The sequence below is a fragment of the Bos indicus genome, chromosome X, assembly GCF_029378745.1.
Source record: "Bos indicus isolate NIAB-ARS_2022 breed Sahiwal x Tharparkar chromosome X, NIAB-ARS_B.indTharparkar_mat_pri_1.0, whole genome shotgun sequence".
Lineage (NCBI taxonomy): Eukaryota > Metazoa > Chordata > Mammalia > Artiodactyla > Bovidae > Bos > Bos indicus.
Window position 1 is genome coordinate 73324110 of NC_091789.1, and position 15328 is coordinate 73339437.

Here is a 15328-nt window from a genome sequence, read left to right on the forward strand (position 1 = left end):
ACATATGTAGAGAATAAACCTGTAGACACAGTGGGGAAGGAAAGAGTAGTATGGATAGAGAAAGTAGCATAGACGTATATACACTACCATGTGTAAAATAGATAGTTGGTGAGAATTTGCTGTTTAACACGGGGAGCCCAGCTATGCACTCTGTGGTTATCTAGAGGGGTGGGATGAGGGAGAGGATGGAGGCTAAAGAGGAAGGTGATATAAATATAATTTGGCTTATTTGTATTGTTGTATAGCAGAAACCATCACAATATTGTAAAGCAATTTTCCTCCAATTAAAAATAAATTAAAAAATAAAATCCCATTAAAACACAATAAATGAGGTCTAAAAATTCAATCACATAAAATTAAAATTATACTATTGGGAATTTTGATGACAAGCAATATTTTTTAGTCATTTTTTATTGTCACAAAAGAAAAATTTTTAAAAATCAATTGCTATACTGCAGACAAGTAAATAAATTTTGATATTTGGCAAAACTAATACAATTATGTAAAGTTTAAAAATAAAATAAAATTAAATTAAAAAAAAAAATAGTCCTCAAAGATCAGGTATCATTCACTTCCTAACAGAATCTCTCTCCATCATGAAGGAGAAACTTTAACTTATTTATGTTCTCTTGAGAATGTTGGACTGGCGTACAGGAGCTGGGAGCTAGTGTCAATCATCATATACTGCTTTCTGTTTTCCTAGCATTTCAGTGTAAGCATCAAATTAATTTTATATCCAAACCATGGGCATCAGTATAAAATTATCACCAATTTATTTTCTTAGAACAGTCCTTTAAAGTGGAATCAACTCTTGGTTTTCCTTCCTTTTTTCTGAGGAAATATAATGATAATGTGTGTGTGCATGCTCAGTCACTTCAGGCGTGTCCAACTCTTTGTGACTCTATGGACTGTAGCCTGCCAGGCTTCTCTGTTCATGGCATTTCTTAGGCAAGAATAGTGGAATGGGTTGCCATGCCCTCCTCCACAGGATCTTCTTGACCCAGGGATTCAACTCAAGTCTCCTGTGTTTCCTGTATTGGAGGCAGATTCTTTACCTCTTGAGCCACCTGGGAAGCCCTACAATAATATACAGTAGGAAACCCCTCAAACATGGCTGAAGAAGTGTACGGATAAAGCAAATGCTGCAAAAATCAGTAAAAGAAAGTAAAGAATTTCTTCTGCCGCTAATATTGGATTTGTAATTTGAGCACAATGATATTTTCTCTCAAATAAAAGTACTTAAATACCCTCAAAAAACGTTTGGGGACAAATTCTTTGTTTTCACTTCACATGGTTTCACACTCGATAGAAAGTGACTAATATAATGAAAAATATCTATGAGATGATAAGTTTCTTTATCATAATAAGCATACCTTAATAAAATGGCTTAGGAAATGGAGAATTATAATGATTTAGTGTGCTAAATATGACTAACAAGGTAAACGCCAACTATTAAAATTTATGAAGCTTTAATAATAACTTTGAGAGAAGCATGATACATTGAATATTTATATAGTTAGGCTTTCCTTTACACAGCAACTAATAATTGGAAAAAGTTTATGAATAATCCTTATTTACTCATTCTAGATTCATGGTAACTAAATTCAACAAGCTGTTTCCTAGGCTAGAATAATCATTTTTATTAATAATTATTTAATTTCCTTCTTTTAATATATCATGATAAAACTGATAACTAAAGACAGATGATTTGCCTAATTTTCCAAAGTGAATTGAAAATCTAGGATTAAGATGCCTTTTCTCTGAATTTCTGATGAAATAATCTCAGGCCCAAATCTGTTAAAGCAACTGCCATTTCGTAAGTGTCATCATGTTATTAATTAAAGTTGAAAACAAGCTGGTTTCAAAAGCCAGACATATTTAAGCTTACCCTGAGGACGGTTAGCTTTTTTGCGAGCACCAAGCCGTCGTGCTTCATCTTCTGAGTCAAGATCGTGTCTTTCATTGTCAGATACAATCTTGTGCTCTTTTTCACTGTCAGACTTTATGAAGTATTTCTCCCTTTTTTCATTCATTTGAAGTCTCTCATGTTCAGAGTGCAATAGAGACTGTTCCACCTCCATTATGTGTATATGTCTTCCATTTTCAAATTCATTTTGATATCTTTCATTTTCAAAATCTGTTCTATGTTTTTCAGAATCAGAATCTATTTGATGTTTTACAAACTTATCCCAATGCTTTTGAAGGTCATCTTGACATCTTCCAGAACTACCCTGAAGTCTTGAAGATCTGTGTTGGTATTTTATAGAGCTGTCCCAGCATCTACCACAGTCAAAGTTCAACTGTTGTCTTTCAGAGCCAGGCAGGTATCTTTCATATTCATACCTGAGGTCCATCCAGAATCTTTCCAATTCAGAGGCTCTTTGGCAATCTTCAGCCTTCATTATGGGATTCACTGAATCAGAGCTCATATCCAGGCTTTCAGAATCCAAGTCCACTGTGTGTCTTACAGACCAAGAATCTACATAGTACCTCTCAGTTTCAGTGCTCAACTGGAATGTGTTAGCATTCATGAGGCATTTCACAGAGGCTGAGGTTAGCTCATATCTTGTTGAGTCTGAATCCATCCTACATGGTTCAAAGTTAGAGTCCATTATATGTCTCTCAGATCTAATCTTCTCCTGGTGTTTTCCTTCCTCCATCAGATATATCCCAGATGCAGAGCCTGAGTCTACTGCATCCCTTTCAATGTATGAGTCCACCACATATCTCTCAGACGCAGAGATTAGCCAGTGTTGTTCAGTCTCCATTAATCTTTTTTCAGACTCCATGAAGCATTTTATAGAATCTGAGGCCATCTGGCATTTTTCTGCCTTCAGCAGGTGTTTCACAGATGCAGAAGCTATGGGGTATTTTTTTGAGTCTGAGTCTATCCTGGGTCTTTCATTGTAAGAAGCCATCACATATTTTTCAGAATCAGAGTCTGCCAAGCTTTTTTCTGAATCTGGGTTCATACAGCGTTTCAGAGGGCCAAATTCCAGCTGGCATTGTTCAACTCCAATTAGGTGTTGCTCTAGGTTTGATGCTATGTGGAATTTTTCTGCTTCTAGCAGGTGTTTCTGAGAGTCTGGGTCCATGGGACAATTTTCTGAATCTGAGTCCATTCCCCATGTTACTGAGTCAGAGTCTTTTGAGTGCTGTTCTAAGTCAGAGTCCATACCTCTGTCAGAGTCAGAATCAATCACACAGCTTTCAGAGCCAGAAGTCAGCAGAGGGGCATCACTTTCAATTATCGTTAGGTCTTGGAGATTTTTATAGTCAAAATAACTGGTTGAATTGTCAGAAACTTTTGTATCAGAAACTTCTGTTTCAGATGTGCTTCCTTCATCATGTGGCATGACAACTGCTCCTTCATTACTTAAAGAAAAGACAAATATGAATACTTAAAAAATATTCATCAAATATGTTGGAAAATACATTATTTCTCTGTTGAAAAGTCTTCTGTAGGAGAATATTATAAAGTACATATTCTTATCAGGTTTTAGAAAGCGTGTGGCATCATTATGCTTCTTGTGAACAAATCAGAAGAAAATCAGTGTAGGTAGATTTTACATTCACTTGCATTTACCTTCATATTAACTGTTTTCCAGTGTACCTGAAAGTACTCACCTGAATATGATACTTCCTTGCAATATACTATTCTCTTGTCCTTATCCAGTCAGTGCATCATTATTTTGAAAACTGAATATTATGCTAAAATATGGTAGAAGAATTACTAATTCTATATTCTACTCCAAGTTAAGATTACATGTATATAGACTTGATTATCAGTGAAACTTACCTTTGGGTGCAGAGGCTTTCTAGAGAAAAATATCCAAATCTATTAGGTACTGTTTCATTTGGAAGGGGCACATCTTGAAGGTGAAATATACGTTCAATGGGTGAATTAGTTGCAGTTATTGGCTGCAAAGCAAAATAAATCATAAACAAAGTTACAATTTCTTAGTTACATTTAATGTGAAACATAGCACATTTAGGTATTTTGATTGTGGGAACAGTGTCACTTCATTATCTGCACTTATGTTTAAGGGAAAGGTATAATGAAAACATTTTTCAAAATAAAACTTCAGAAATAGCATTTAAGTATAAAAGGAAATATGCTAGATACATTGTGAGATATCTTCTTAGCCTCTACTTTTCCATAAACTAATGTCCATCCCCAAATGCCTCATTGGCGCTATGTTGCCTTGGAGTAATTGGCGTTTGACACAAATTGGGGCAATAAGATTTTTTTTCCTGCAGAGTTATAGTTAGAATTCAGAATAGTTCTTTTTTTTTTTTTCCTTCTGGTTGCTTGAAATAAGGACAGGCAATCAGGGGCAGTATGAAGAAGTAATGTCTGGCATATCCCTAGAGAACTAAAAAAAAAAAAAAAAGTGTAGAGAGTGTAAATAATAAAATATCAATACATTAAGGAAGTAGAAACAAAGGATCATATGCCTCTAGAGAAACAGATGGATATATTTTCTACCTGAGCTCTTAATTCCAGTTCCTACTAAGTATTAATTTTACTTTCTTCCCTTGAGCTCTCTAAGGTAATCAAGATCCTTGACTTAATGTTTTTTACCATTTTTCCTTTTTAAAAAAATTAATTGATTTATTTTAATTGGAGGCTAATTACTTTACAATATTGTGGTGGTTTTGGCCATACATTGACATGAATCAGTCATATTCTGATTGATTATGATGGAGGTGTACATGTGTCCTCCATCCCAAATTCCCCACCCACCTCCCTCCCCATCCCATCCCTCTGGGTTGTCCCAGTACATCAGCTTTGAGTGCCCTATTTCATGCATCAAACTTAGACTGGTGATCTATTTCACATATGGTATTATACATGTTTCAATGATATTGTCTCAAATCATCCCACCCTCACCTTCTCCCACAGAGTCCAAAAGTCTGTTCTTTGTCTCTGTGTCTCTTTTGCTGTCTCGCATATAGGGTCATCATTACCATCTTTCTAAATTCCATATATATGCGTTAATATACTATATTGATGTTATTCTTTCTGACTTATTTCACTCTGTATAATAGGCTCCAGTTTCATCCACCTCATTAGAACTGATTCAAATGCATTCTTTTCAATAGCTGAGTAATATTCCATTGTGTATATGTACCAAAGCTTTCTTATCCATTCATCTGCCGATGGACATCTAGGTTGCTTCCATGTCCTGGCTATTGTAAACAATATGTCGATGAACATTGGGGGACACGTGTCTCTTTCAAATCTGGTTTCTGTATGCCCAGCAGTGGGATTGCTAGGTCGTATGGCAGTTCTATTTCCAGTTTTTTTAAGGAATCTCCACACTGTTCTCCATAGTGGCTGTACTAGTTTGCATTCTTCCCAACAGTGCCCGCTCCAGCATTTATTGTTTGTGGATTTTTTGATAGCAGCCATTCTGACCAGCGTGAGATGGTACCGCATTGTGGTTTTGATTTGCATTTCTCTGATAATGAGTGATTTTGAGCATCCTTTCATGTGTTTGTTAGCCATCTGTATGTCTTCTTTGGAGAACTGTCTGTTTAGTTCTTTGGCCCATTTTTTGTTCAAGCCAGTATGAGTGGGGATCTGTTCCTTGAGAGAATAGCATTGAAATATATACATTACCATATGTAAAATAGAAGAAAAGTGCAAGTTCGATGCATGAAGCAGGGCACCCAAAGCTGGTACCCTGGGATAATCCAGAGGGATAAGGTGGGGAGAGAAGTGGGGGGTTCAGGATGGGGGGTTCATATGTATTCCTGCAGCTGATTCATGGTGATATATGGCAAAAATCATCACAATATCATGAAGTAACTATCCTCCAATTAAAATTAATTAATTAAAAAAAGAATTCTAGAAGAAGAAAACAAAACAATGAAAAGGTCCTTCATAAGACATCAAAATTGTTGTTAATATATTATTGTTAACCTCAAAGTAGAACATACATAATAAATGAGACTTAGGTGAAGAAGTAGTCCAAGAAAAGGAAAAAAGAAGAGTTGAAAAATGATCAAAAAATAATTTTATCTATGTAAAGAGATATATTCCATCTTCCAACAAAACTTAAGTAAAAAATAATGGATTTAAACAACGTGTTATTTAAATACAATATAAGAAAAAAATACTCAAGTTTTAAAATACTATAGAATTAATTATAGTAACATTTTTGTAATCTCCTGTTCCAGTCAGTAATTGTGAGACTCAAATTAGATAGTATTTAAGAGAAAACACTAATTCAAAATAAAAGATAAAGACAAATAATGTAAATTATTAACAGATATTAAAAAGATGGGTGGTTTTATTTATAAAGCAAAAGTATGAGAAATTTTGAAACTTCCACATCTTAGGTGAGGTATATAGCAAACAATTTTCATGTGCTTCTAAACACTGATCTATAAGTGCAAATACTCAGAACTACTTTGACTCCTATTCTCAAATCACAGTAATGGATTTCAATTATGATTGTTCTGTCACTAGTTTTCATTACTTTGAAAGTCAAGACAAAAAGGGTTAGGGAAAGTACAGCAAATTTTATTCAATTAGACATTATCTAAATTTAAACAAATAATATCTGCCTTCATAGGTTGATAACTAACATCTTGTCATGTATATGATTTATTAGTATACCTAGTCTCCTGAGGAAATATATACATCATGCTTCTACACTTTCCAAAAGAACATTGTACTATGTTAAGGAAAAATCTGGCATAAAACACCTAAAATGACCTATATTATACTCCATATATAGCTTTTCCCCTCCAAAATCAGGTTTTTTTAAAAAAGTAAAAACTGGGAGGAGGGTTCAGGATGGGGAACACGTGTATACCTGTGGTGGATTCATTTTGATATTTGGCAAAACTAATACAATTATGTAAAGTTTAAAAATAAAATAAAATTAAAACAAAAACAAACAAACAAAAAAGTAAAAACCATCATGGTTAATATTTAATAAAATTACATGAAAAAAATCATAATCTGTGATATGCACAGTATTAAGTATTTTAGGACTTAAGTAAGGAGTTTAAATGGAGAAGGCAATGGCAACCCACTCCAGTACTCTTGCCTGGAAAATCCCATGGACGGAGGAGCCTGGTGGGCTGCAGTCCATGGGGTCGCTAAGAGTCGGACACGACTGAGCGACTTCACTTTACTTTTCACTTTCATGCTTTGGAGAAGGAAATGGCAACCCACTCCAGTATTCTTGCCTGGAGAATCTCAGGGACTGGGGAGCCTGGTGGGCTGCCGTCTATGGGATCACACAGAGTCGGACATGACTGAAGTGACTTAGCAGCAGCAGCAGCAGCAAGGAGTTTAAAGGGAATAGGGAGAGAGCATGGCAAGGAACCCCTTTATTTTTTAAAGGAATCTGACTCTTCAATGGAGTTTGACTCTTCAATGGTCTGTTTGAAAAGTAGCTCCATCATTGTACATTGTACATTTCACTAGAGGCTTACTTTGGGAAAGCATCACTACTAAGATTTCCCAATTACAATTTAAAGTCAAGGAAATAAGTTATAATATCCAAGTATTTTCAACAGGCACTCTAAGTCTAGCCCAGTTTAAGATGACACGAGCAAGATGAGGGACTAACAAACTATTCCCATGGGTCAAATCTAGCTCACCATGTTTTTGTATGGCCTAAGAGCAACAGAAATTTTTCACATTTTATATAAAAAGGTAAAATGTAACATCCATTATCTCATCAGTGAGAATAATTTTTTCAACAGTTGAGAACATTGTGTATTTGACCTGGTAAGCAACAGATATTTAAGGTTTAGTCTTTTACAGAAAAAGTTTGCCATTCTCTGTACTAGATGAATTCCAAGGACTTTCTGATTGAGTCCAAGAGCCTACACTTTTAAGCAAAATAAAAGTATTAGCAATAAGAATGCTAACAGAATTATGGAAAAAAAATACACACAGAATTTTAACAAGTAGTTAGAAAATAATAAAGGAACCAGTCAGAACTGAAGAGTATATTAACGGAAAGGAAAGAATAGACAAGAATGAATTAACAACATACTAGGTGACACTGAGAAATGAATGAGATCTGGAATATAGAAAAATGGAAATCACTCCTTTAGAACAGCAATAAGAAAAACAAATTAAAAAATGAGAACCATTTACAGGAACTCTGAAAAAACATTCAGTGTACCAACATTTGCTTTATATGGGTTCCAGAAAGAGAAGAGAGAGAGAAAAGGATCAAAAATATATTTGGTGAAACTATAGCTGAAAAGTTCCCAAACCTGAAAGAGGAAACATATATCTATATACAGGAAGAACAGAGAGTCCCAAACATAATGAACCCATACCAAGACATAACATAACCAACATGCCAAAAGTTACAGATTAAGAGATAATTTTGAAGGCATCTAGAGAAAAATAAAGTCATATACAAAGTAATCCACATATGGTTATCAGCTGCTTTTTTTGAAGAAATTTTGGAGGACAGAAGGCAATGGCATGATACATTCAAAGTGCTGAAAGAAGCAACCCAGGATAATCTACCTAGCAAGATTATCATTTATATTTGAAAGAGAGATAAAAAAAACTTATAGAATAAGCAAAAATCTAAAAGAGCTCATCAATGAAGAATGATGGAATAAATATGAAGATGTAAAATATGACACCAAAAACATGTAGGGTGAAATAAAAATGTATAACTTTTAGAGTGCTTGAACTTAAATGGCTAGTAATTAAAAACATGCAAATCCAGTTATGTTGTTGTTGTTTAGTCACTAAGTCATGCCCAACTCGTTTGTGACATCATGGACTGTAGTCCACCAGGCTCCTCTGTCCACGGGATTTCCCAGGCAAGAATACTGAAGTGGGTTGCCATTTTCTTCTCCAGGGAATCTTCCCAATTAGGGATTGAATCCATGGCTCCTGCACAGGCAGGTGGATTCTTTACCACTGAGCCACCAGGTAAGTCATAGATATACTAATAAGTCAATATATATGAGCCCAATGGTAACTGCATATCAAATACAGAAAAACTAAAGAGAAAGGAACACAAGGGAAGAAAATAAAAGGAGACAAAAAGAACAGAGATGAACTACAAAAGCAAACAAAAACACAAGTAACAAAATGACAAAAATTACATGTCTACCAATAATCACTTTACATGTCAATAGACTAAATGTTCTAATCAAAATATATAGGATGAATGACTGGATAAAAAACAAAGATCAACCAATATGCAGCTCCCAAGAGATTCACTTCAGAGCTAAGGTCACACACAGACTGAAAGTGAGGGTATGGAAAAAGATGTTTTAAGAAAATGGAAGTGATAAGAAAGTAGGGATAAGTAACTCTTGATTAGACAAAATAGAGTTTAAAACAAAATCTACAGAAAGAAGGGTATAATGATAAGAGGGTTAACACAAGAAGAGAATGTAACAGTCATTAACACATATGCAACTAATATAAGAAAACCTAAATATATAAAGTAAATATTAGCAGATATAAAGGGGAAAATTGACAGTAATACAAAAATAGTAGGGAACTTTAACATCCCATTTATATCAATGGACAGATTATCCTGACAGAAAATAAGGAAATAATAGTCTTAAATGACCAGTGCGTTTTCTTGGCAAAACTTTATTTTTGCCCTGCTTCATTCTGTACTGCAAGGCCAAATTTACCAGTTACTCCAGGTATTTCTTGAATTCCTATTTTTCATTCCAGTCCCCTATAAAGAAAAGGATATCTTTTATTGGTGTTAGTTCTAGGTCTTGTAGGTCTTCATAGAACCATTCAACTTCAGATTCTTCAACATTACTGGTTGGGGCATAGACTTGGATTAGTGAGATATTGAATGGTTTGCCCTGTAAATGAGCAGAGATCATTCTATCATTTTTGAGATTGCATCCAAGTACTGCATTTCAGACTCTTTTGTTGACTATGATGGCCACTCTATTTCTTCTGTATAGAGAAGCTCTATATAGTCAGCAAAAACAAGATGGGGAGCTGACTGTGGCTCAGGCCATGATATCCTTATTGCCAAATTCAGACTGAAATTGAAGAAAGTAGGGAAAACCACTAGATCATTCAGGTATATCCTAAATCAAATCCCTTATGATTATACAGTGGAAGTGAGAAATAGATTCAAGAGATTAAATCTGATAGACAGAGTGCATGAAGAACTATGGACAGAGGTTCATGTAACTACGGGAAGCAGGGATCAAGACTATCCCCAAGAAAAAGAAATGCAAAAAAGCAAAATGATTGTCTGAGGAGGTCTTACAAACAGCTGTGAAAAGAAGAGAAGCAAAAGGCAAAGGAGAAAAGGAAAGATATACCCATCTGAATGCAGAGTTTCAAAGAATAGTAAGGAGAAATAAGAAAGCCTTCCTCAGTGATCAATGCAAAGAAATAGAGGAAAACAATAAAATGGGAAAGACTAGAGATCTCTTCAAGAAAAGTAGAAATCCCAAGGAAACATTTCATGCAAAGATGGGCACAATAAAGGACAGAAATAGTATGGACTTAACAGAAGCAGAAGATATTAAGAAGAGGTGGCAAGAATACACAGAAGAACTGTACAAAAAAGATCTTCATGACCCAGATAATCACAATGGTGTGATCACTCACCTGGAACCAGACATCCTGGAATGTGAAGTCAAGTGGGCCTTAGGAAGCATCACTATGAACAAAGCTAGTGGAGGTGATGGAATTCCAGTTGAGCTATTTCAAATCCTGAAAAATGATGCTGTGAAGGTGCTGCGTTCAATATCCCAACAAATTTGGAAAACTCAGCAGTGGCCACAGGACTGGAAAAGATCAGTTTTCATTTCAATCCTGAAGAAAGGCAATGCCAAAGAAAGTCCAAACTACAGCACAATTGCACTCATCTCACACACTATCAAAATAATGCTCAAAATTCTTCAAGCCAGGGCTCAACAGTACATGACCCGTGAACTTACAGAGGTTCATGCTAGATTTAGAAAACGCAGAGGAACCAGAGAACAACTTGCAAACATCCGTTGGATCATCAAAAAAAGCAAGAGAGTTTCAGATAAACATCTACTTCTGCTTTATTGACTATGCAAAACCTTTGACTCTGTGGATCACAATAAACTGTGGAAAATTCTGAAAGAGATGGGAATACCAGACCACTTGATCTGCCTCTTGACAAATCTGTATGCAGGTCAGGAAGCAACAGTTAGAACTGGACATGGAACAACAGACTGGTTCCAAATTGGGAAAGGAGTACATCAAGGCTGTATATTGTCATATTGCTTATTTAACTTATACGTAGAGTACATAATGAGAAATGCTGGGCTAGATGAAGCACAAGCTGGAATCAGGATTGCTGGGAGGAAATATTAATAAACTCAGTTATGCAGATAACACCATCCTTATGGCAGTAACTGTAGAAGAACTAAAGTTCCTCTTGATGAAACTGAAATAGAGTGAAAAATTTGGGGTAAAACTCAACATTCAGGAAACTAAAGTCATGGCATCTGGTCCCATCACTTCATGGAAAATAGATGGGGAAGCAATGGAAACAGTGAAAGAGTTTATTTTTGGGAGCTCCAAAATCACTGCAGATGGTTACTGCAGCCATGAAATTGAAAGACACTTGCTCCTTGGAAGAAAAGTTATGACCAACCTAGATAGCATATTACAAAGCAAAGCCAACAAAGTCCGTATAGTCAAAGCTACCGTTTTTCCAGTAGTCATGTATGGATGTGAGATCTGGACTATAAAGAAAGCTGAGTGCCAAAGAATTTATGTTTTTTAACTGTGGTGTTGGAGAAGGCTCTTGAGAGTCCCTTGGACTGCAAGGCGATCCAACCAGTCCATCCTAAAGGAAATCAGTTCTGAATATTCAGTGAAAGGACTGAGGCTGAAGCTGAAACTCCAATACTTTGGCAACCTTATGCAAAGAACTGACTCACTAGAAAAGTCCCTGATGCTGGGAAAGTTTGAAGGTGTTAGGAGAAGGGGATGACAGAGGATGAGATGGTTGGATGCCATCACTGACTCAATGGATGTGAGTTTGAGTAAACTCCTGGAGTTGGTGATGGACAGGGAGGCCTGGCATGCTGCAGTCCATGGGCTGGCAAAGAGTCAGACATGATTGAGCTATTGAGCTGAACTGAGCCTTAAATAATAAATTCGACCAGTTGGATCAGATATTTATTATCTACAGGATATTCCATCTCAAAATAGCAGAATATAAACTCTTTTCAAGTGTACACAAAATGTTCATCAGGATAGATGACATGTTTAGTAACAAAAGAAATCTCAACAAGGTCAAGAGGACAGACGTTATATCAAGTTTAGATTTTCCAACTACAATGGTATGAAATTCGAAATCAATCACAGGAAGGAAACTGGAAAAAACAAAACATGGAGACTAAACATGCTACTAAAATATCAGTTTGTTAATGATGAAATCAAAGATCATTTCACAATATACCTCGAGACAAATGAAAAAGGAAAAATAACTTTCCAAAATCTATGTGATGCAAGAAAAGAAGTTCTAGTGATATAGGCCTACGTTAGGAAAGAAGAAAAATCTCAAACAGCTTAACATACCACCTAAAGGAATTAGAAAAAAAAAAAAAGTTAGCAGAAAGAAGAAAACAGTAAAGATCAGAGAGGAAATAATAAAATAGAAAAATAATAGAACCAAAGAACAATGAAACCATTCGATCTTTTTGGAAAATAACAAAAGTGCCAAACCCTTAGCTAGTCTCATGAAGAAGAGAGAGCAGTAAAATAATCCAAATAAGAAATACATAAGAATAATCAAATACTAATACCACAGAGGTATAAAAACTCATAAGAGAGTACTATGAATGGTTATATGCCAACACATTGGACAAACTAGAAGAAATGGACAAATTTCTAGAATTATACAACCTGACAAGACAGAGTCAAGAAGAAACAGGCAATTAGAGCAGACTGTTCACTAGTAGTCATACTGGATTCGTAATATATAATTCCATCAGAAAAAAGTTAAGGACTGAGCAGCTTCAGAGAGGAACTCCACCAAACATAAAAGGAAACACTAATATCTTTCTTCAAGCCATTCCAAAAAATTGAAGCAGTGGAAACACGCTGAAATTCACCTTATGAAGTCACCGTTACCTTGCTATCAAAATAAGAAAAAGACACTAGGAAAAAAAAAAAAAAAAAAGAAAGAAAGAAAACTACAGGTCAATGTCTTTGATGAATACAAATGAAAGAACCTTAAAAATATTAACAAACTGAATCCAAAAATATATAAAAATTATTATATAATCAAGTTGCATTAATTTCAGAGTCACAAGGACAGCTAAACATTTGTAAATCAAGCAATGTGATACACTACTTTAACAAATTGAAGAATAAAAATCCTATGATCACCTCAATAGATGTCAAAAAAGCTTTTGACAAAATTCAACTCCGATATATAATAAAAACTCTCATTGATGTTGTTATTGGTAATATGATAAAAACACTCATTAATGTCTCAGCCTAAAAGGCCATTTATGAAACACCTACATCTAATATCATACTCAATGGTGAAAAGATTTCATCACTTCCTATAAAATCAGGTAAAAGATAAGGATGCTGGTATTTTCATTTAACATATTATTGGAAATCTCAGCTACAGCAGTCAGATAAGAAAAAGCAATAAAATACATTCCAAATTGGAAAGGAATAAGTAAAACTGTCATTATTTTCAGATAACATGATACTATATACAGAAAACTTTAAAATCTCCACCAAAACCCTATTGAAACTAATAAATGAATCCAGTAATGCTATAGGATATATGATTAATATACAAAATTTGTTGCTTTTCTATCACTAATAATGAACTATCAGAAAGATAATACAAGAAAATAATACCTTTTACAACTGCATCAAAAATGATAAAAAATAAACTAGGAATAAATTTAATCAAGGAATTGAAAGACATATACTCTGAAAGCTATAAAATATTTGTGAAAGAAATTGAATATGATACATGCAAATGGAAAGATATCATATATTCATGGATTAGAAGAATTAATGTTGTTAAAATGGCCATAGTACACAAAGTAATCTACACAAATAATGCTATCTCTACCAAAAACCCACGACATTTTTTTCCCACAGAACTAGAACAAAGAGTTCCTAAAATTTGTATAGATCACAAATGATCCCAAATATTCAAAGGAATCTTGAGAAAAAGGAACAAATTTGGGGGGATATCATGCTGTCTGACTTCAGATTATAATACAAAGCTACAGTAATCAAAATAATATCATACTGACACAAAAATCTACACACAGATCAATGGAACAGAATAGACCACCTTGAAATAAACCCATGAACTTATGGTCAAATAATATGACAATGGAAGGAAGGTTATACAATGGGAAAAGATAGTCTTTTCAATAAGTGTTGCTGGGAATAGTGGACAGCTATGTGCAAAAGAATGAAATTAGAACATTTTCCACACCATATACAAAAATAAAATCGAGATGGTTAGGATGAGAAGAAACTCAAACAGTAGTAAACTGTTGGTGAGAATGTAAATTGGTGCAGTCACAATGGAAAATAGAATGGAGTCTATTCCAAAACTAAAACAGAACTATCATGTACTAAGTCGCTTCAGTTGTTTCTGACTCTTTGTGACCCTATGGACTAGAGCCTGCCAGGATCCTTGGCCCATGGGGTTCTCCAGGCAAGAATACTGCAATGGGTTGCCATGTTCTCCTCCAGGGGATCTTCCCAACTCAGGGATTGAACCCAAGTCTCTTATGTCACCTGCATTGGCAGGTGGGCTCTTTACCACGGATGCCACCTGGGAAACTGCAGGACTATCATATGATCTGGCAATTCTGTTTCTGAGTTTACATCAATGGAAACAAAGACAGTAATTCAAAAAGACACATGTACCCCAGTGTTCATAGCAGCAACATTTAAAATAGCCAAGATATAGAAGTAACAGATGAATCAAAAAAGTTGTGAGATTATATACATATATAATTACATATATGTAAATATATACATATATACATAATTAATATGTGGGCTTCCTTGATGGGTCAGTGCAGGTTTGACTCTGTGTTAGGAAGATCCCCTGAAGAAGGAAATGGCAATCCATTCCAGCATTCTTGTCTGGGAAATCTGATGGGCAGAGGAGCTTGGCAGGTGACAGTTCATGGGGTTGCAAGAGTCAGACACAACTTACTGACTAAAGAACAACATAATTAATATATACATTCATAACATGTATATACATGTATATAATTATATATGTATATAATCATATATTATTTATATGATAATATATACATATATACATAGTGGAATATTATATATATATAGCAAACTGAA

General features: G+C 34.9%; 1 protein-coding gene across 2 annotated transcripts in view; it reads right to left on the reverse strand.

Annotated features, from left to right (window-relative positions):
• The window catches only part of LOC139180901 (uncharacterized), a 462995-nt gene that overhangs the window by 60965 nt on the left and 386702 nt on the right, over positions 1-15328 (reverse strand). The window contains exons 1-3 of one of the 2 annotated variants that reach the window (XM_070783493.1): positions 10598-10790; positions 3800-3921; positions 1889-3375 (exon numbers count right to left, since the gene is read on the reverse strand). In XM_070783493.1, the coding sequence (XP_070639594.1) occupies positions 1889-3356 (1468 nt within the window). In that variant the 5' untranslated portion in view covers positions 3357-3375; positions 3800-3921; positions 10598-10790. Of the gene's footprint in view, positions 1-1888; positions 3376-3799; positions 3922-10597; positions 10791-15328 lie in introns of those variants that run through there. The other variant, XM_070783492.1, reaches the window with a different exon arrangement.